The sequence below is a fragment of the Gallus gallus genome, chromosome 10 (genome assembly GCF_016699485.2).
Source record: "Gallus gallus isolate bGalGal1 chromosome 10, bGalGal1.mat.broiler.GRCg7b, whole genome shotgun sequence".
Classification (NCBI taxonomy): Eukaryota; Metazoa; Chordata; class Aves; order Galliformes; family Phasianidae; genus Gallus; species Gallus gallus.
This window is the reverse complement of record NC_052541.1, coordinates 9104974-9124949: the sequence shown is the minus strand read 5'-3', so window position 1 is coordinate 9124949 and position 19976 is coordinate 9104974. Positions and strand designations below refer to the sequence as shown.

The following is a 19976-nucleotide window of genomic DNA, read 5'->3' as shown; positions in this document are numbered from 1 at the left end:
CCGACAGGGCAGCCCCTCACCCCTCCTCATCAGTAACCTTTCCTGTCATGCTGCTGCAGCCTGAAAATGGCAGTGCAGATCGATAGCATTTTATCTGCTTGGAAATGCATTAAGATGTACTGATGTTAATACTTCCAGAAAATGAATGCACCGGGTTAGTGCTGAATGCATGGCTTTCTGTGTAAATGGATTTTCGTCTACACTAAAATATCTTTACTGTCCTCTGGCAATGGAAATGAGCCTTAAAGTCAGTGTAAGTTATGACCAAATTAGAAAACAGTCCTTAGTCTTCCAATACATCATAGATATTGTATGTTTTCCATAATTGTCATTTCTGTAAAATGCTAATTCAGTTCTCCTGCAATTATGATAAGGGAAGTACAGTCAGAGTAACCTTATCTAACAGTGAATGCATTGTGTTGTGTTCCTTCAGTATGAGATTAGGTGTTATTTATGTGCCCATCAACCACTTATCCACTACCGTATAGCATCTGGGAGCTAGCAGGAAAATGATTTACAAAGTAATTCATGTATTAAAAGAGCCAGGCTTCTCTATTCTTACACATGGATTCCAGGATTACTCTCTGGATATACTTAAAGAGGTTTAGGTTTTCTTCAGGCAAGTATATATCATATATAAATCATTATATGAATTTCAGTGGAAGTTAGAATTCATTCAATGACTAATGACCTTGGAAACATTTATTTGCAGTTTCCCAGTTTAAAAATATCAGTTGTCTCATTAGAAGGCAAGTTATCTTCAGTGGTCTGGTTGCATGAAAGAGAAACGTGCCACAGGCCCAGATTCTGGCCTGTCTTTTGCGTCCAGAGTTTGTCTGCATATACAGGAAGAACAGAACTCTGTCCCTCTGATGCTCTGGGCCTGTCCTTACTATCTCCCAGACCTGGCTTGATCTGTGAAACCCGTGCTCTTTAAAGAGCAGCTCCACTCTGGTGTGAAAATAACATCTCTCCCACCGCTGGGTGTGGGCTGCTGCGTGTTCTGTTACCTCATAGTCTCCAAAGAGCACAGCTGTGACTCATCTAACACATGCAAATAGCATGTTTGGATTTTTCACAGAATCCTTAGGTAGTTTCATGACACTGAGTCGCCATTTAGGAATAAAAATAAACTCTGCAATTAATTGCAGGATGCATAGCAAATGGCTTGATTTGAATATACAAATAAGACCTTACTTTATATACCGTAGCCGTTTCAACAACTCAGTGTAATGCTGCAGCTGTTGTGGTTATTTATCTAATTACTTGCACAAATTAATAGCCTGTAAATAAGCATTAGAAATTAAGAGGCTTCTGGAAAAAATCAAATTGCCACGAAATACACCAATTAGCCAGAAATTGGTATCTTAATGGTTATAATCCCATGTAGATGGTATTTGAAATTCAGCCTTCACAGATCTGTTTAATGATGGAGTTGTTAATACTACTATAGGACAAAAAAAAAAAAAAAGCCTAGGAATTATAATGTGGGTAATGTGGATGTTATATTAACTTAGTCTTTGTTATTCCATTCATTTCCATTCCACAATTCCATGGTGTCTTCTACTGGAGTCTCTCATTCTATCAACCTGAATCAAATCTCACAACCTTATTACTAAATTGCTATTTCATGCCATATTACTGAGATAAGATGGAGCCACAAATGGCTTAAATTTCCTTAAGCCCATAACAAAACGAAAATAAAATCCTGGCCTCAGTACAGCAAATGGCAAAATTCCTGCTAGCTCGGATATGGAGAAGATATCCCTGAAGCCGTGGGGAGCTTTGAATATATGTTTTCTGAATTAGTGACTTGTAATTGCCTTATACTGTTTTTAAAAAGACCACAAGTATAAATTTGCTTATTTAATATCTTTCTACTTCTACACGTTCTTGGGCACTTAGCTATAAAAAGTCAGAAAAATAATTACCTGTTTTTTTAGCAATATTCAGTTTGAAAGAAAGTCCTTCCATGTACTGCTATATGGTGAAACTCATTGGGCTACCTTACAAAATCTGTACAAACATAACACATACTGAAATACTCAGGGTGAACCTGGTTTTGTAAAAGATAGTAATTCATTTAACTTGGTATAAAGCCCTAAGACATCAGTGTTTTCCAGACTACTAAGTTGTGGTTCTAACAGATGAAGCTTTATATTTCTGTTCATGGGAAATGGTGACGTTTTCTACCATAGGAAAATATTTTTAATGTATAGAAAATGAATCATGCTGCACAGATGCAACCATCTATGAGAAAAGGAGAAAGGATCTTCCTGCACTGTATTGCAGATTGACATACAGACTCTCTAAGGCCTCTTTGACAGTAACGCTGTCATAGAGACTACTCTGCAGTATTTTTCAAATCAGGATGTTATGTTTTGTATTGATGTAAATATTTATGTTGTTGCCATTTAGCTTCAGGAAGTTAATTTCCTGAGTTTTCTAAAAAGCCCATATTTGATGCAGGTGTCCGCAGTAAATGAGAATTTTTCTGGAAACAGTCAGTGTAATACTTTCATTTAAATCCATGACAACTGTGAAAATAATAGGGCTTTACCACCAGCTTTCACATGCGGGCTAGAACACCAAATCTCTGAACCAGAAGATATTCTTACTTGAGCATTTCCCATCAAACAAGTAAGAGCAAGAGATGATTATTACTCTCGAGTAGTAAAACCGCCAAGAGATGGAAGAAGACTTTGTGTGGGTGGCTCTCTTTTTTTTCCTGCTTCACAAGCTGTACTTGTGGTGAATTCCCTTTGTGTTAGATAAGTGCCTTTGTGGGACTAACTTTGCAATGGCATTGTTTCTTAAGTGGAGCAATATTATGGGTATAACTCATTGTGTAAATTAATTCTTATTTTTCAGATTATGATCTTTCAAAGCTGAGAGATTTCATTGATCAGCAAGCAGATGCATATGTGGACAAGGGCATCCTGGACAAGGAAGAGGCTGATGTAATTAAACGCATATATGGCAGCCTGTAAAAAGCTGGTGGCTGCCCACCATGTAGAGAACTAGTGTAGCTTTCCCCCATCCCAGCTCAATGACTTATGGTCTGTTGTTTTGAAGATACTGTTAGAAATTCCTTTACATTGTACTGATAACTTTTTAGAAATGGAGAGCTATAGTGCTCTGTACACTGACTGCATACTGTATTTTCCTACACTCGCAAATCAAATCTAAACACCAACTTCTGATGCTGACTTTCTATTTGACAGGGTAAATATTTACGTAATGCTCTCTTTGATTTGTGTTTGGTTTACTTTGTAGATAAACCTATCATTTCTGATGGAGAAGTCTTTTAATGCTGCACCTTTTTGCTCTCACTCCACTAGCTTTCTATAGATGCAACTATGTAAAGGGCATTATTAGGAAATAGTTAATAGATCTTTAAATAAAAGATTTGAAAATAATTTACCTATTAAAGTTTTTATCAATCTTAATATTTTACATCCAGAGATCTTGTTTTAAAATCCTAATAGCATGTGTTTTCTTGACTTTTTTTGTTTCTTTTGTGTAGTATTCTCTAACTTGGAGCAGTGTCATGAGCTAACAGTCACATCTCTGACACAACTGCCTTTCTTTTTAAAGAGCTCCATTCTCCCCGGTAGCTTCATTAAGCATGTCTAAAAGTTCTCCTTAGTGCACCATTTTATGACTGTGCATGCATTTGCTGGATTCCTGATGTGAGTAGCCTGATAACAAGTGTAAATAACCATTACTTTCTTATTAAAAAAAAGAAAAAGGAAAGCAATTAAAGCCATTTTGCAGGGAAATAGTTTGCAACTGGAGATGCTTTTAGAAACACAAGCCCTGTTTTTCTGGACTGAATGAACCCATCAGATCTCAGCATCTCTGAATATCAAGTCCATGGTCTGCTTACTGACTTGGTACTTGCTGTCACTAGGCAATTAGTTGGTACCCAAAGGGTGAAAAAGGGAAACAAAAATTCCACTCTTCCTCAACTTGCAGAGTTTATGAAGAATGGCGTAAGAAATCTTTTCGCATGTAAGTGAATGGATGATTCTGTGCCTGAAGAACTCACAAAGTAAGAGCAGTGAAGGAAGACTCAGAGTACTGCCTGCATAGCACTAAGTTCATAAATGGGCAGATCATTTCCTTTCCTATTTCCACAGCACAATTGGATGCTGAAGTTGAGGGGAAGATTGGAACAGTGTTTCACAGCCAACTTTGGCATCCTTGTAAAACATAAATTATCAACTGAACATTATCAATAGAACATTATTGGTAACAAACGTTAAATGAATGTGATAGCAATGAGGTGAAACAACATAGCTCTTTGAAAACAGATGACGTGTAAGCTAATGAATGCTTCCTAGCATCCAAAAAGTACATCCCGATATGGATCACTGAATTGCAGTATCAGTCACAAATGGTGATCTTTTTGTTAAAACAGTATTCAAAAGTGTATTCACAGAAACCTTACAGATAGTTTGTAAAATGCAGTTTCTTTTCCTGTCAGTATACTGTGTAGTATAATAACATTATAGTTTTGTTAGAAGTTAGTTTCTCTCTTTGGCCTCTCAGGAGTCCGGAACTAACAGAAATACATCATCTATCAACAACCTGTGATTATAAAACAGTTTGTGTCCACAAAGACTGGTCCAATATTTTTAACCTCTCAATTTGCTAGATGTTACAACTTCAACAAAATATATATGACATCATTTACCAAAAAAAAACCCAAACAATGGGTATGACCCAATCCCAGTTCAGAGTACACGTATTCTTGAACCTGTTCAGTGCTTACCCTGCTGCTCTGTACAATTTAGAACATATGTAGATATGATTCCACCAACACAGTGTCTAGCTGAGAACTGATCAAGCCCTCTGATGTTTACATAAGCAATCCCAGCAATGGTTCTTCTGATGAGATTCAGTTCCCATCCTGCCCAAGCCCAAACATTTAACATGTTATTTGAATGCTTATAATACTGGTTTGATTGTACATCAAATGAATATCTATCAGTTACCTTTCAGAATTGGAAAGTAAACATACAGCCAGCCTGACAAACCACCCTGCATTTCTGAAAGGCTTTGACTTATGCTAAATAAAATTGAATGTAGTGACTTGAGTTTCAACCTGCACTACAGCCCTCATCAGTCCTTATTTTGAAGGCACACTAACACTGGACACCTGCTGTTGGGTATTTAGTACATGAACTGTAAATCACATTCTGTCAGTGCTTTCCTTTTTCCTGGTGAGAAAGGTATGTTCAACACTTGCACAAGCTTGGTTCTAAAATGACAAAAAACAGTTTCTATGTTGTTTGTATCTCTGCTGGATCCTTCAGAAAACCTTCACTCTCACAATTATCACTGAAAATGTAACAAGTACAATATATATGGTATTCACAGTTTGAGTTTTTCTATTAGACTACTGTGTCTGATACTGTACTTTATTAAACACTTTACTACAAGCCATGGTAGTATAAGGCTGCTTTTGTGCGTTAAGGAGAATGCATCTTTTCTATCCAATACCCAGCCTTTGGAGGAGGCCCTGACACAGAGCAATAGGAGTTGCTCGCTGATGGCTGAAGGAATGGGCAGGCCCACTCTGAGAACATTCAGGGGAACTGCAGCCCTTGATAGCTGAGTCAGTTGGACAGAGGGGTTTAATAGGCTCCAGCCACATTATTAATGGATCTCAAATGAAAACATTTTATCAAATACATCCCACATTTCATTAGACTTCCTCAAGACTTCTCAGGCTTTGACTCAAGAAATCTGTAAAAGCTACAGATGTGCAGGTTTTTCCAGTTGAGCAGCTGCAAAACAAGGAATTTAATCTGCACTGTGCACTTCCCTTCTGCCTGAAATTTCCCCATTCAATCCCAATGACTGATAAAAAATATATAAGCAAAAAAAAAAAAAAAAAAAAGAAGTTGCAAGTGTAGGAAGACTGAAGATGTGAAAAACAAAATATACAGGTGTAGGGGAAATGCTAAGTCAGGGCTTGAACCAGTGATGGAGCACCTGGTGGGAAGTCAGGGCCAACCCATGGGAGCTCAGGTGCATGCAATTCAATGCACCTGAGTGACTGGAAGGGGTGCAGCCAGGATCCACCCCTTCCCACACCTCATTTAAGGGTTGGCAGTGGAGGTGAAAGCATTTTACTGGAGATTCTTACATACCTGAGGCCTTCTGAAGGTAAGCAGTTCTTTTCTTTGTTTCTTTGCTTGTGGCTGTTGTGTTTGAGCTGATCTTTACTTGCTGTAACCTGGGATCTTGCTTCTCTGCTGTTGTTGCTGTGCTTTCCATTGCATTATAGGAAATGCCAAAGTCACTTATTTTAGAAATCTGTTATTTATAGAGCAGAGAAATTCCATCTTGAATAATTACTCTTTCTGTCTGCTCCTGGTCAGCATTCAGGCAGGACCGGTCTGTGCAGAGCAGCCTTCTGACTTGCCAGTACTGCTGAGGAGAGCCAGTGGAGCCCTTAGGCCTTGACTAGGCCCAGCTGTGCTCTACAGGCCCTGTGGCCTGCCTAGAGGCCCAAGAAGTCTTAACAAGTACTCTGCCCTATGGTTTGGTTGGATGGAGTACTCTGGTTTGGGGATTCAAGTGCTGAAGATTTGCTCTTGTGGCTGTGAGGCCTGTTCCTGCTGAGCTGAGGAGCAGCGCCTGCCCCAGGCTGTGGCGGGTGAGGTAGGGCCTCCTGCAGGCTGCTGTTCTTGTTAGTGGTGGCACTGAAATTCTCCCTGGGGATTGTGTTTGTGTGAAACGGATGGGCTGGATGTCTCTGCTGAGCTACACTGACGGATGCTGTGCTGAATGCTGGTGTCCTGAGGCTTCCTGGGAGAAGAGGTGCTGTGGGTCAGTCAGGGTGCTATGTCCTGAGCTGGAGGCCTGACTGGAGCCTGTGGTTGCTCCTTCCTGAGGAGAACGGCGTGGGGGATGGGTCTCTGCCTGTGTTTCTGACCTGTTTAACAAAATGTTCCTGTGTTGTGGGCTGGATAGGAGAAGGTATTGAAACTGCAAGTCTTCAGAAGGAAGAACTTTTCTTTTTTTTTTCCTGAAAGGCTACAAAATGTATCCAGTCCTTTAACTGGGACCTCTTCGGAAAAAAGTTTATTCTGGCTTTGGAGATGTCCTACTAGAGTTAACTGAGAACAGTTGAAGAGTGTTTCTAAGCAACAATCACAAATATCTACTGCGTTTTTTTATTGATTTTTTTTTTAAACTATCACTGGTTTCATTAAAGGTAAATGCTTTCTTTTCTGTACTCTAAAGTTCCCTTGTTTCTTGGTAGCTTGTGTGTCACTGCAGACTTCTACAGCATTGGTGTTAAGAGAGAGCCTGAATGAGCTTGCTGGATGTGAATTACTGCAAGCTGTGAGGGAATACCAATTCCAGCTGGGATTCAAACTTTTATTTCAAGGTGTATGTGTATTTTTTTGTTTAGGGATTTCTCTGGTGCGGCTTACTACTAGTCTTAGTGGATTTGGAAGCTAATAAAAAGGAAACAGCATCTGTTGCAGCAGGAATGCAGCAATTCTTTACTGAAAAGATTGAAGCCTATTGAATGACTGAGGGGGAAAAAATCTAGTATGATTAAGACAAAGTTGCTCATGTATCAGCTACAGGACAACGAGTGAATGTGGTCTGCACTCTGTCTTCCTGAGTTTCAGGTGGGGTCAATCTGCACACCTGAACACTTAGAATAGTGAAGGCTTGCCAGTGTTTCTTGTTAATTTTAATGAAAAGTTTTGGTTGGCTGCACGACTACATAGATCAAATAGTCATTAGGAGTCTCATGAGCAGTAAATATTTCTCATAAACAAGAAATTAAGAATTTTCTGTGTATGTAGAGGAAGAAGCAAGGGCAGAGCTTCATACATAGTAAAGGACCATATTTGCCACGAAGTTAGCATCTAACAGATCAAGTAATTGAACAAGTCATTCTTCACAAAAGCTAGACTAGAATCAAGCTGACTTCATTATGAACAAACACATTGGAATTTCTTTATTAAATTAAAACCACACAATATATAACTGCACACAAGAACACACATCTGATATTCCAATGCTGTATTTCACAAAGGAAAACACTCTCACTGTAACTCTTTCATTTTATTAGCAAAAATCCAGTCTGTGGACAATTCATTAATGATAAAGGCTTTAACTAATCAAAACAAGTCAAATACCTCTCTCAAGCAATAAACCAGTGTTCTTATAACTGCACAGACACACACAGTTCAGAGGCAAGTTCTGCAGCCCTGAAGTAGACACAGTTTCCACAGCAAACTTGTCTGTGTCTGCAGAGTAAGTAAATTTTCATTTATGGTTTGTTTTTTACAAGCAAACTTATTTAACATTTTAAATACTTAAAACAAATTTAACTTTAACAAGTATTTACAAAACCTTTACTAAAGATCAACATCCTGCTTCAAGGGTGACCTCAAGGATATATTGTTGCTACCATGCTACAGTTTGCACAGAAGGGGCATAAAGGCCATTGCTAGATTTGGAAGGCTTAAACCGTTTGTTGATATAGCATAAGGACATTAACCTACAGAAGGCAGAAGAGGTCAATTTCAGTGCAATTACCTATTCACGACTTATATAAAGTACATCATGATGATGAGTCCAAAAGACTTTTTTGAATTACTGACCATTTAGTTCTTTAAGAACTGATTTCATGGGAAGTTTTCAGGCCATCACATCTGTCTTCTACTGGTGATATGAAGAAGTTGCATAGGGACCTTCCTCATTCTCCTCCTCTCTAGAAAGAGAATGATCCATAAGCATCAGGTTAGGAACAGATATCATGCTTCAACAGTAAAGCTGTCACAAAAATGCAAATAACCAGTTTTCCTACTGGGTCAGAATAGATAAGACTGGCATTTCCTACTAAGAATAACACTGTGCTGTATACTACTATTCCTTATGTATGTCTGGAATTCTCATTATTTTCCAAAACAGAAAGATGAAAATAAAAGTTGAAAAAGTTCAACATCAGAACATGTACAGTTCAATGACCCCTTACAGTATTTCTTATTATTTGGCACTTGTATGAAGGATAAACAAGTAGAAGCATGCTGAAGTTCCAGTACTGCTGCTCTCCATTCTTCTTTTAAAAAAGAAGCTCTACTTAAAGCCTTCTGAGTGGCAGAGGATGTGGAATGGGGCAAACAAAGCCATGGTGGGAGCAGTCTACCAGAGCTGTAGCTAGATCTATGTTTTGTTGCTGCAAGGATATTTCCTGAGTGACTTTGTGAATGTATACCCCCTACGCACCAATCAATATTCAGACTGATCACTTAGATTTTATTAGCAGAAAATAGTTGCCAACCATCTCCAGTGTAATGACCGCATAAACCAAAGTTGTGTTGCTATTAAAAATTCTCAGGAAACTTCCATCTGCTTATTGTTTACTTGATTATACTACTACTTTAAAAAGTTTATGTGAACCCAATGCAGTGCAATGATCAGTGCTAATTCAAACTCTGAAGATCATTGTTTTCCAGAAGTATATCTTCAAGAATAGTTCAGTAACACAACTTTAGAGCTGCTGCCAATTCTGGCTTTTTTTTGTGAGAACAGAAAGACTTCTCAGTTATTGAACTGTGTGCCCCAAAGGATTTATTTTTAATGTTGTGCGTGCCTGCATGCAAAGATAAGGTTATTCACATAACCCAATAATAGCACAAACTATACAAAAACCAATCATGCAAACTTTTGTGTTAACTTCTAAACATCATTAGCTATAGCTTAAATTTCATATATCTTCTTATCCTCTCAGAATAGAAATGGAAGGGAAAAAGCAATGAGTAATCAAGCAGCTTAGTAAATTATGCTCATTTTCACAATTCTTCCCTCTTACTGAGTAGTGTAGCCAAAAACTTAAGATACTGCTTTTTGTCTTGAAACAACTTGTTGAAAAAAAATTAAGCCTCCCAAAAAACAAGGTTTTGGTTAAACATGTAGTTATTGCACGGTTGTGTGGTGATGGCAGAACCAAATAAATTAGCCTACCAAAGTAAAAAGACCACAAAACTAGTCCAAGCTGTTCATCTCTGGTAGAAGACTGGCATTTGGGTTACAGCCAACTTTGAGAGGTTCCTGTATGTGTCAGGGACATGAAATAGGGGACTGCTTGAACCGGTGGGGGGGGGGGAATCTTCTGACCAAGGCTCAGGTATGCTATGATAAGGGTTAGCAAGAACAGCTTCTTTATTTCAAGCTGCAGAACTGTGCTAAATGAAGAGACTGACAACACTTATCTCCAAGTCAAGGCAATGGTCAGAAAATGCTACTATTGCAGATCTTTAGAACTGTATGTAGTAAATGCATCTTATTACAGGTGGTTTAAAAACAAAAAAAGCTTTACATGAAGAGAGATTATATAGCAGTAGCTTTGGTCCAGGGCCCGTAAGAAACAACAAGGCAGTGTGTATATGTTTAATGACTGAACAATTTTCTTCCTTCACTTTAAGATGCTTAAAATAGCAAAGTGATAAGTCGCTGCAATGTCCCCCTTCAGGAAAAGGAACAGCAAAACATAACAATGTTTTGTAGTGCTGTCTCTTCATGTCTGCTGTTGCCACTTAACCCAGCAGGATGCAAGCACAGGAGACCTGCTGCAAGCTATTGCATGTTGTTATGACCTGATGCATACTAATAACTACATCTGTAAGACTGAGCACACTTGTGACTGAGGAAGTAAACTTTAATCCAACCCTTAGATGCTTCTAGCATCCACACAAACAAGGCAGCAATCTGAGCTCATGAGCTCAGCTTTTAGAAACCCGAAAATGTGATTCTTCACAGGTATCCTCCTTTGAGTTATGTTTTCTTAGCTGAAGGCTAATGATGGTGAACAATTATTGGACAAACTAACTGAACTTATTACAAATTTCAAATCTTCAGCACGTTCTTTTCTATTCTCAGTTCTAGGCAACTGAGCACAAAACAACATAAGGCTCTGTTCCAGTGCTGCATGCTGGTTAATTACATTGGTTCATATAAGCAATAATGGTTAGAGTGGCTGTATTCAATTAGCGTTTCCAAAAATCTGTCACTGAAAATGCAGTTGCAGAAAGACATGACCTGTCCCAGAAGCACAGCAGATGGCCTTAGTGTTCTAGCCTACTGCACTACCCTAAAATATTAAGTATCTTACAAAGAGCTTGTATTAGATCTGTTGTTCAAGTGTCTGATACAAAAAGCATTGCTAAGCTTAATTTCAGTTTCAGCATCCTGAGACATATGTAATAGCATTTTGAGCAAGATGAAGCACTAGCATATTCTTAAACTACAAGCTGCTTTTCTGCCATCTGTGGATGAAAGTAATAATAGATATTCTTTCATAGTGAACTTATGTAGTTACATTTTATGTGTACTACAAATAACTTTTAATAACTACTGCATTTCTTTTGGCCTGCTATAAAAGTACTGCCCCCCAAAAAACAAGGCTTACTCCCTTAGGCTGCTCACGGAGCTGCATCATGGGTAAATATGCCTGCTTGGAGAGTTCCTTAAGGAGTGATTTCTTGCCAAAGAGGCTGTGGATGCCCCGTCTCTGGTGACATTCAAGGTCAGACTGGATGGAGCCCTGGGCAAACTGATTGAGGGGTTGGCAATCCTGCCCATGGCAGGGTGGCTGGATCTAGATGATCTGTAATGTCCCTTCCAACTGAAGCCACTCCATGATTCTTAGTGGAAACTCCAGTAATAGTAATATTAAATACAGATCTAACTACATCCTTCCATGAACTCTAAGAGCGAAAGGCAGTGAGCACAAATTGAGTAGATCACATTCTGCAGTCTCTGGCACTTGTCTACTTGCATTGCTATTGAAGTTCAACTTCTAATTTAAATCTGCACGTGTGCTCCTCTCTCCAACAGCAAGAGGATTTGTGGGGAAGAAGTTTAAATACTTGCAAAGGAAGGAGGTATATTAAGGAGTGACTTCAAGAGTTAAGATTAAAGAAAAATTCACCAGAAGCCTTCTATGTTGCAGAAGGCTTTCTTATTGTGAAACAGATACCTGTACCTGAGGAAGATACCAAATAAGCATGATCAGAATTGATGTGTGTACATGCATGAATTCTTGGTGACATTAAGACAAAAGTAAAGGACAATTTGGTATGTTATAACACCTGCTAAATCAGGCTCACAAGTATGGTGAGAAGTCATGATTTGAAGTTTTGGACCAGACAGAAAACTGCAAGCAGAAGCAGGCTTTCTCAGTAGTGTCACTTGTCCTGTTGTATTCATTTTCTATCCAGCAATGGGGAGCTGTGTGTACATGGAGTGCAACACAGAATAATGGAATTTGTTATCTTTGTCTTATGTATTTTTTTTCCAAATGAGGCTTGTCCAGTTACTAAATTCAATATACCATTTTCCCTCAATTTTTTCCCATGCACAGATGTTTAAATTGCTGGAATGATTTCTTACCTTATTAATAAAACAATGGGACTCTAAGCTTTACAGATTTGGTCCCTGAAAGTATCAGTATTTGAAGTGAACTGGGATGATGGTGGAAGCTTTACATTAAACAAGTTTGCAAAAGCAAAGTATGTATTTGCTGGCATAACCTCTTTCCAGATCCCCACAGTAAGAGAAGAGCTGCTAGTTCCCTGCAGTGGCTCCCTCTGTTACTGTCATGAGAAATGCTATCACTGTGGCAAATGTTAAAAGGTACTACTTTTTCTAGGATTAAAATACATAGGAACTTCTGGTTGCAATAGAAAATACTAAAGAAGTCTAAGTAGGTGAATCCAAGAAGGGAGGGACTGCATAGGGAAAGGAGATAAGATCATTAAGTGAAATAAACTGCAGTGTGGAGCACATTGTGAGTTAGCTTGGGGCAGGAGAAACACCTTCCTGCGTCAGCATCCATGCAGGCTTTAGCTTAGTACTCTACAGCAAACTAGGTTTGCTTAAATAAATAGTTGCCTACTTACATAGCAAGACATCTTGGAGAATGCTGGCATTGTAGCTTTTATAGAGTAGTACTGCAATTCTGTGAATAATGTATAGAGGCAATCTTTAACCATCATGTCAAGGCACCTGCTAGTGGTGTACTGTATATGTGTCTTGTGCATGATGATAGTGTAGACATGCTGTGGACAGAACTACAGCTGCTGAGATGCACCACAAAGAGGGCTCAGTTTAGATTGAAGAGCCTCCAGGATGAAATGAGGATGCTTAATACTCAAAGTGGCATTTACCTGACACTGTCATCTTTTAGTTTTCTGGCTGCTTGTTTGGATAATTTAATCTGCAAGTCCAATCTCTGAAGAAAATCTTTGGCAGACAGTTCTTCCGGTGCAGTGGGCTGATTGTCAGGTTCTTGAGGACTGGGAGAAGAACTACTTTCTTCCTGAGCTGTCACTAGCCCTTCTTCACAAGAAGGGGAGCTGTCCACTGTTTCATTCTCGGGAGACTCCAGTGAATTAAGTCCATTGAACAGTAATGGTTTCTCAGATATAACAGGAATATTCAGGGTTTTCCTCAGAAATATACAGTCATTAGTGAACAGTTTATTTGCCCTCTTTATTTGTTCCATCTGAAAAAGATAGGAAAAAATGTAAATTATTAGGTTTTGGTGAAGTATAAAATGTCACCTTTCTGAAGTGCTACAGTAACCTCTAGTTCCAATAAGACTATACTTAGCAGTAGCAATGACTTCAAAAAATTATTTCACATTCAAAGTGACTTCAGAGATTCAACATTTTAGCTTCTCCCTTGCATACAGACTTGACTCCACACTATTGGTCCTCCCAGAAGTCCTGTACTACCTGAAGAAGCATTTCTCAAATGGTCTTCCAATGTCCTTTCAGGCTCATATGAACACTTTAGGAAAAAGCAGAAGAGCTGCTGGTTTGGATTTATATTAGAGTAAGGCTCAACTGCTAACAGCTGCTACAGGGGAACTATTCTGGTGAAAAGCATGCACAGCATAAACAAGGGGTTGATAGTTGCAACGAACATTCTAGGACATGTTAGTTATGAGCAGGGAGCACCAAAAACACAGGGAGGGCAGTATATGCCTCACCCATGTCATTTTCTCCCCATAGCTGATACAATAAGTTCAGATTTCAACTGAAGTTTCAGTAAGAAGTTGGGAAAAGGATACAAGGCCCTCTAAGCAATTTGCAATACAACTACATAGACTACATGCTGCATTTCTCCATTAAACTAAGTTCTGTGGCATGATTAACAAATGCTTCTACATCAGAATGTATATGACCCACTACATAACTTAAATATTTTCTATGCAACTTTTACTCACAACACTCCATAATCTTCATTAGCAAATGCTATGTCATAGCAGAAGGAAGAATGAAGTAGACGCATTTTTATCAGCAGTCATGTGTATTAAACCCCAATTGTTCTATACTTAACTGAATTCATAATAGTGTCTCAGGTTGCTCTACAAAGGAAAGGCTGTAGTGTGTGTTTATGACTGCCTCCTTATGAATATTAAGTTCTCACTCATCAAAACTTCCTTTCAAGTCAGTGAGTTAAGCTGACTTTCTATTTCTCAACTGCAAGTTATAAAAAAAGGAAAACCCCACACCAGAAATGACTGTCCATGATTAAATGACTTCTGTTATAACTCGAGCTCAAGACTTTACCAGGAGAAGTCTTAGTCCCCTGGTGACTGCAATAGGCAGTGATCCATAATTGTAATTATGCTGCAGTGATGGACACACTCTAAATAAAACCTGCTTGAAAAGAAGTGTAATCAAAACTGAAAATATTCCTCTAATGCAGAGAAGCAGTGCTATACCTTTATATTAAACAAAAGGGAGTGGAACTGTGTAAGATAGAAACTGGTAAGCCTTGTCATAATAGGAACTTTACTGCTACAGTTTCCCCCAGGAAAAATGCTGAGAGCTGCAAGCACTAGCCACTCACTACTTCAGAGTCTGAAGTATCTTGAGTTCAGCTAATGGATGATGAAAAATTGCTCTGCTTATCTTATGCTTGCCATTTTTAAGCTCTTCTAAACTTTGTTCTGCCACTGCTTGGTATCCTTCCTAATGGCAAAAGAGAAGACCACTGTTAGTGTGTTAAACCAGTTCCTTTCTCACACTGAAGATGCTAGAAGAGGAAGGAGTCTAAAACCAGTGTAAAGCAGTGGAGATGTTACTCTGCCTCGTAGCAGATTTGAGAAGAAAATGCAAGAGAGGTGTAATTGAAAGAGCTTCCACATGGTCTGCTCTGGACAGAGACTGGTTTTGTTTCCATAAGAAAATCAGTGAAGGGTGAGGATGTGAATCCTCAGCATGCTCATATGCTCCAGGCTAAGTGATGTGTGGCCGCTTGCAGAACTAGGATAAACTTTTGCATGTGAAGTAGATCTGTTCTATGTGGTAAGACCATCTGCTATACTGCTGTTACAGATTTGTGCAGTAGTAACAGCTGTGATGTTGTATATGGATGAATTTGCTTGGGTCTTGGAAGCCTGATGAAATACTGGTCAAACAAAATAGGAGATTGGTTCTAGAAAGGTTGTACATCAGGGAGGGTGAAGTTATTGAGAACAATGAAATCAAACTCAGCATTGAATTATTTCTACCTATTAAACACACAGAAAATGCTCTATTCTTCAGAGATGGTGCAGCCACCTGCAGTAATTAGCTGGCTAAGATGAAAGCATAACTGGATTTAATCTCTTTCCAAAACTTGAATAACCAGCATCAAGTTTGAGTAACTATCAAAGAGGAGATCACCACTGTCCCAGCTCCTGAAGACTAGAAACTACCTTTAGTGCACACTATGTAGTATAGGGCATATCTCTAAGCTCTTTCCCAAGCCAAGTACCATCGGAATGCCATAAAGGAAGCTCTGCCTGGCTTGATAATGAGATTCATAATAGCATCAGACACAAGTTTAAATGCCAGTTTTCAACATTACTGAAGGTCGATGGCTTTCTTGAAGGATACTGAAAACTCACATGTAAAATGCTACATGAAGCTCTTCTCTGTGAAAACAACAATATAAGATGAAAAATCCTATTTCAACCTTTGATTCCATTAACAAGGGGACTAGGAAGCCAATGCTTCAGCAGCTGATAAATAATGCATTGTAGTGCTACTCTCTATCCTACTTCACTGCAACACTATCCGTGGTCAATTCTTCCTGGAATACCCTTTAAACACTACCTGGTGACATTTGGAAAAGGACTGTGCATATCTGCATTAGTAACAATGAAATAAGAAACATGTCTCTAAAATGAATATCATTTTATAGTCTTGAACACATTACTTAATGTGCTATATTCTCCTACAACTGTAACTCCTACATTCATAGATGCATGGAGAACAGAATTTAACACCAGTTTTCTCTGTGCTAGGAAACAAACTGACTTCTGTTAGCTAGATCTACAATAGCAAAAGTCCTCTTAATGTAACTGAAGCAGCACTAATGGGTAAACTGGTGCTGAATTCATCAAAACTGCTTCACAGTGAATTGAGTAGACCTCATCCTTCTCCCCCCACTAGAAGGGATCCCTTTGTAGGACATAAAATGGTACTCTATGTGAGCCATAACTATGATACTAAATGTGTGAGCTATTAATTACCAGGGGTTAAATTACCTAAGTGTTCAAAGCAATATCTCATGAACCTCAGCCATGCAAGATTAATAGCACTGGGGGAAGAAAGGTGAAGGGCAGCAGTGGATGAGGCCAAACAAACCATAATGATCTGTCTCTAAAACATTCTTTCCATCCATCTCAAATTGCTTATGTGTGATGACATCTCAGGCATGGGAAAGGATGTCTTCTGCTACAACGTAACTCCCTTTGAGGAAAACCACATGGGGAAGCTTACAGAAACAGTAATACTGGAGGCCATGACAACCTAAGATAATTCTGATGTTGCACAGCACCCCTCAGTTTTAGACTACTATACACGGTGTAGGAAGCAAATGACTGACTTCTTCTGAGGACTCACTACCTCATCCTTGTGTGAACATCTAAGAGTCTTCATTTTGTTTAAAGCCAGCATGTCTGCATGCATTCATACCTTGGGATGAAACCATTAGAGCAATAACAAATGACTGATTGCAGCTAACTTGGCAGTACCCTGAGGGAGATCCCATGTCAGTTTAACCTTTCTGAATTGGAGTCTACAGGGAAGCAGCTCTGGTTTCCTAGGCAAAATACTAGCAACAAAGAAACAACAAATGAAATCTTAAAACCAGCATTTATACTTGAAATGTGTCGTTAGCACAGCAAAAGTTTATTAATGTACACCTATGCAAATTTGCCAGCCAAGAGTGCTGTTAACAAGATTTGGTCAAAAGTTCTGTAGTTGTTTAAGGGAAGATAAACATTTTTCACAACAAAAGCTGAATAGTGTTGAAGCCTCAGCAGTTTTTGGAGCTGGAGAAGGGAAAGGAAACCCATTATATTCAGCCTACTAATTTGGGACTGCACAGTTCCTCTTCTGGAGAGAGCCCAACCAGAAGGTGCTCTCTGCAGCTGGTGTGAAAGTGACATTCGCTGTGTGCCCGTGCTGTGCTCACCAGCTGCTGCATCCTGTGCAGTTGTGCATGTTGGTACCACTGGAATGCTGACAGCCTGCTGGGCCTGGGGTGCAGGGGGAGGTCAGTGAGGTAGGGAGCGACCTGCCGTGTTAGGGGCTGCCGGTATAGGCTGGGGGAAGCCCTTAACGCGTTCCATAGGAGCGCACTCTCCTTTCTGGGGGATGCAAAAAGAGTGGCGCTTCTGAGCCGGCTGTAAGTCAGCCCTGTGCTGGCAGTCAGATGAGCAGGGGGAGCATTTAGCCCTGAAGCTGTGGCGGGGGAAAATCTGGTCACGGCCAACACGCTGATACCAACGCAACGTGCTTTCTGAAGATAAACGTAATCGCAGTTCTCTGCCATCTGAGCTGAGCGCGGTGCCGATCAGAGCGGTGCGAGCGCAGATTCCCCCGGCGGGGAAACGCATCCCTTCGTGGGGCGGCATCGCTGCGCGCGGTGCGTGCCGAGCAGCGGGGACGCCCAAAGCGCAACCGGCGCCGCTTCTCCTCCGCGCCCCTTCTTCCCCCTCCGCGCCGCGACGGGGCAGAGCCGCCGTCACACGGGCCTTACCGTGACGCCGTACTTGAGGGCGATGCCCTGCAGCGTGTCCCCGGCGCTCAGCCGGTGCTCCACGTAGCGCTCCGCCAGCGGCGCGGCCACGCTCGCCGTGCTGCCGTACGAGCGGGCCTTGATGAGCGCCAGCCGCTGCGACAGCTCGGCCTCCGACTCCGGCCCGCCGGGCGGCTCCTCGCGCGGCGACTCGGCCATGCTTCCCCCCGCCGCGCCTCAGCGCCCGCGGCCCCGCGCCCGCTCGGCAGCCGCCCGGTTTCCCCCTGGCATGGCGCGACCCAGGCGCCGCCCGCCCGCCGGCGGTAACGGCGGTAACGGCGGCAGCGGACGGGCTCGCGGCGGGCCCCCCGCGCACGCGCCACGCAGCGTGCCGGAGACGGCGCGTGCGCGAAGGCGGCGCGCGTGCGCGGTGCGTCCTGGCGCGGCGCGGGGGGCGCCGTTCCGTTCGCGCGTCCCGGCGCGCGCTGTGCGCTCAGCGCGGGCGGTCCGCGGCTCAGCAGTGCAGCGCAGCCCGGCGGGAGAGCTGAGCAGCTGCGGCGCTGAGCGCCCGCCGTGTGCGGCCCGCAGCCGGGACCGCGTCAGCCTCTCATCCGAACGTGAGGCGCGAACCCGGGTCGGATCAGCTGTATGCCCGCTCTCTGTTTACAGCGAATGCCCTCTAAAACGAAAAGAGTTAAATGTTTGAGCCCGAGCTGAAGTCAGGGAGCCCGTTTGGACCCGTGTTTCTTACATGCGTCCAAAGTAATTTACAGAAGAATCTCAAGGTGACTTATCAACGAGGATTTGTTTGCGTGGAAGAGAACTGCTAGCTGTAAGGATGTGCCCGTAGTGTTGAAGTATCTCCGTGGAGGTGATCGGGTGGTGATGGTGAGCAATGGCAGGGAAATGCTGCCTGCCTGTTGCTCGCTGGCCCTGTGCTGAGGCCGAGGCTGCCGGGCTGGCAGTTACTCGCCTGGCAGTGGCAGAAGCGGAGCCCTCGTGCTGCGGTGCCACACTGGCAGGGCTCCTCGCTGTGCTCCGGGCTCCTCGCTGTGCTCCCTGCTGCTCTGTACCAGCAGCTCACTGATGTATGGCTGGGTATTTCCTGATGGGCCGAGGCCTTGCAGTAATGAAAGCTTTAATTGCTCGGTTTAGTGCCAGGCCGTGACCTCTGTTTGGCACGGAGTCTGTTGGCAGCACTGACCGCTGCCTGCCTTCCCACCGTCTTCTGTCCTTTCTCTTCCCTCGTTACTGCTTCTGTGACCTTTGCCACGTGAGCTTCCAGTTCAGTGAAACTGTGCTTGCCCAGACCTATTTCTTGAGCTGAAATGATCGGTACTTCCTTAGGCAATGCTGGTAGCACTGATGTCACCTCATTGGGCGCTGGATTGGATGCTCTAATCAGACTTGCATGTGACTGAGGAGTTCCCTCCTCTGAGTCATCGCTCTGAGCCCGCAGACATCCTTACATCCACCATTACTCACTTCACACGGGGGAGGATGTTGCTGCAGCTATCTATAGCAGCTAGAAATGTAGCTGTGTAAGTGAAAGCCTTCATTTCAGAGCCCTCAACTCAGCACTGTGAAGCGTCTGCCCCACCTGAGGGTTTCCTAGAGCTGTATGTGGGGAGAAGGGGAAACCTCCTTTTGCTTTTTCCCAGGGGAGGCATTCAGACCTAGATAACAGACCTTGCATTCTCACATAATATCACTGTACAGGATCTGGCTAAGGATAAGCTTACTTGGAACTACTGCTGAGTAACAACTGTAGTATTAGCTCCCAAAGGTAATTCTAGGAAGGAGTGATGTGTCTGTGTCAGGGGTTTGTCTGCTCGTCTTCCTAAAGTAGTTCTGAGGATATTTTTCCTTTCAGTAGAGCACGATGAATCTTTCCACGCGATGAACAGTATGAA

General features: G+C 41.7%; 2 protein-coding genes across 10 annotated transcripts in view; one reads left to right on the top strand and one right to left on the bottom strand.

Annotated features, from left to right (window-relative positions):
• The window catches only part of SCG3 (secretogranin III), a 31327-nt gene extending 25876 nt beyond the window's left edge, over window positions 1–5451 (top strand). For 5 of the 8 annotated variants that reach the window (NM_001397846.1, NM_001293278.4, NM_001293277.4 and 2 more), the window contains one exon: window positions 2872–5451. In NM_001397846.1, the coding sequence (NP_001384775.1) occupies window positions 2872–2990 (119 nt within the window). In that variant the 3' untranslated portion in view covers window positions 2991–5451. The remainder of the gene's footprint in view (window positions 1–2871) is intronic. The other 3 variants (XM_040706311.2, XM_040706310.2, XM_046899034.1) reach the window with 1 other exon arrangement.
• A 2512-nt stretch (window positions 5452–7963) lies between these two features.
• Window positions 7964–18453, bottom strand: LYSMD2 (LysM domain containing 2). 2 transcript variants are annotated; one of them, NM_001293243.2, is made up of 3 exons: window positions 18085–18453; window positions 13209–13546; window positions 7964–8752 (listed from the first exon to the last, which is right to left on the bottom strand). In NM_001293243.2, exons 1-3 carry the CDS (start codon window positions 18280–18282, stop codon window positions 8701–8703), a joined length of 588 nt encoding a protein of 195 aa, NP_001280172.1. In that variant the 5' UTR covers window positions 18283–18453; the 3' UTR covers window positions 7964–8700. The 2 variants fall into 2 exon arrangements, with proteins under 2 accessions (NP_001280172.1, NP_001280173.1); NM_001293244.3 differs by lacking the exon at window positions 13209–13546.
• Window positions 18454–19976: the final 1523 nt, after the last annotated feature.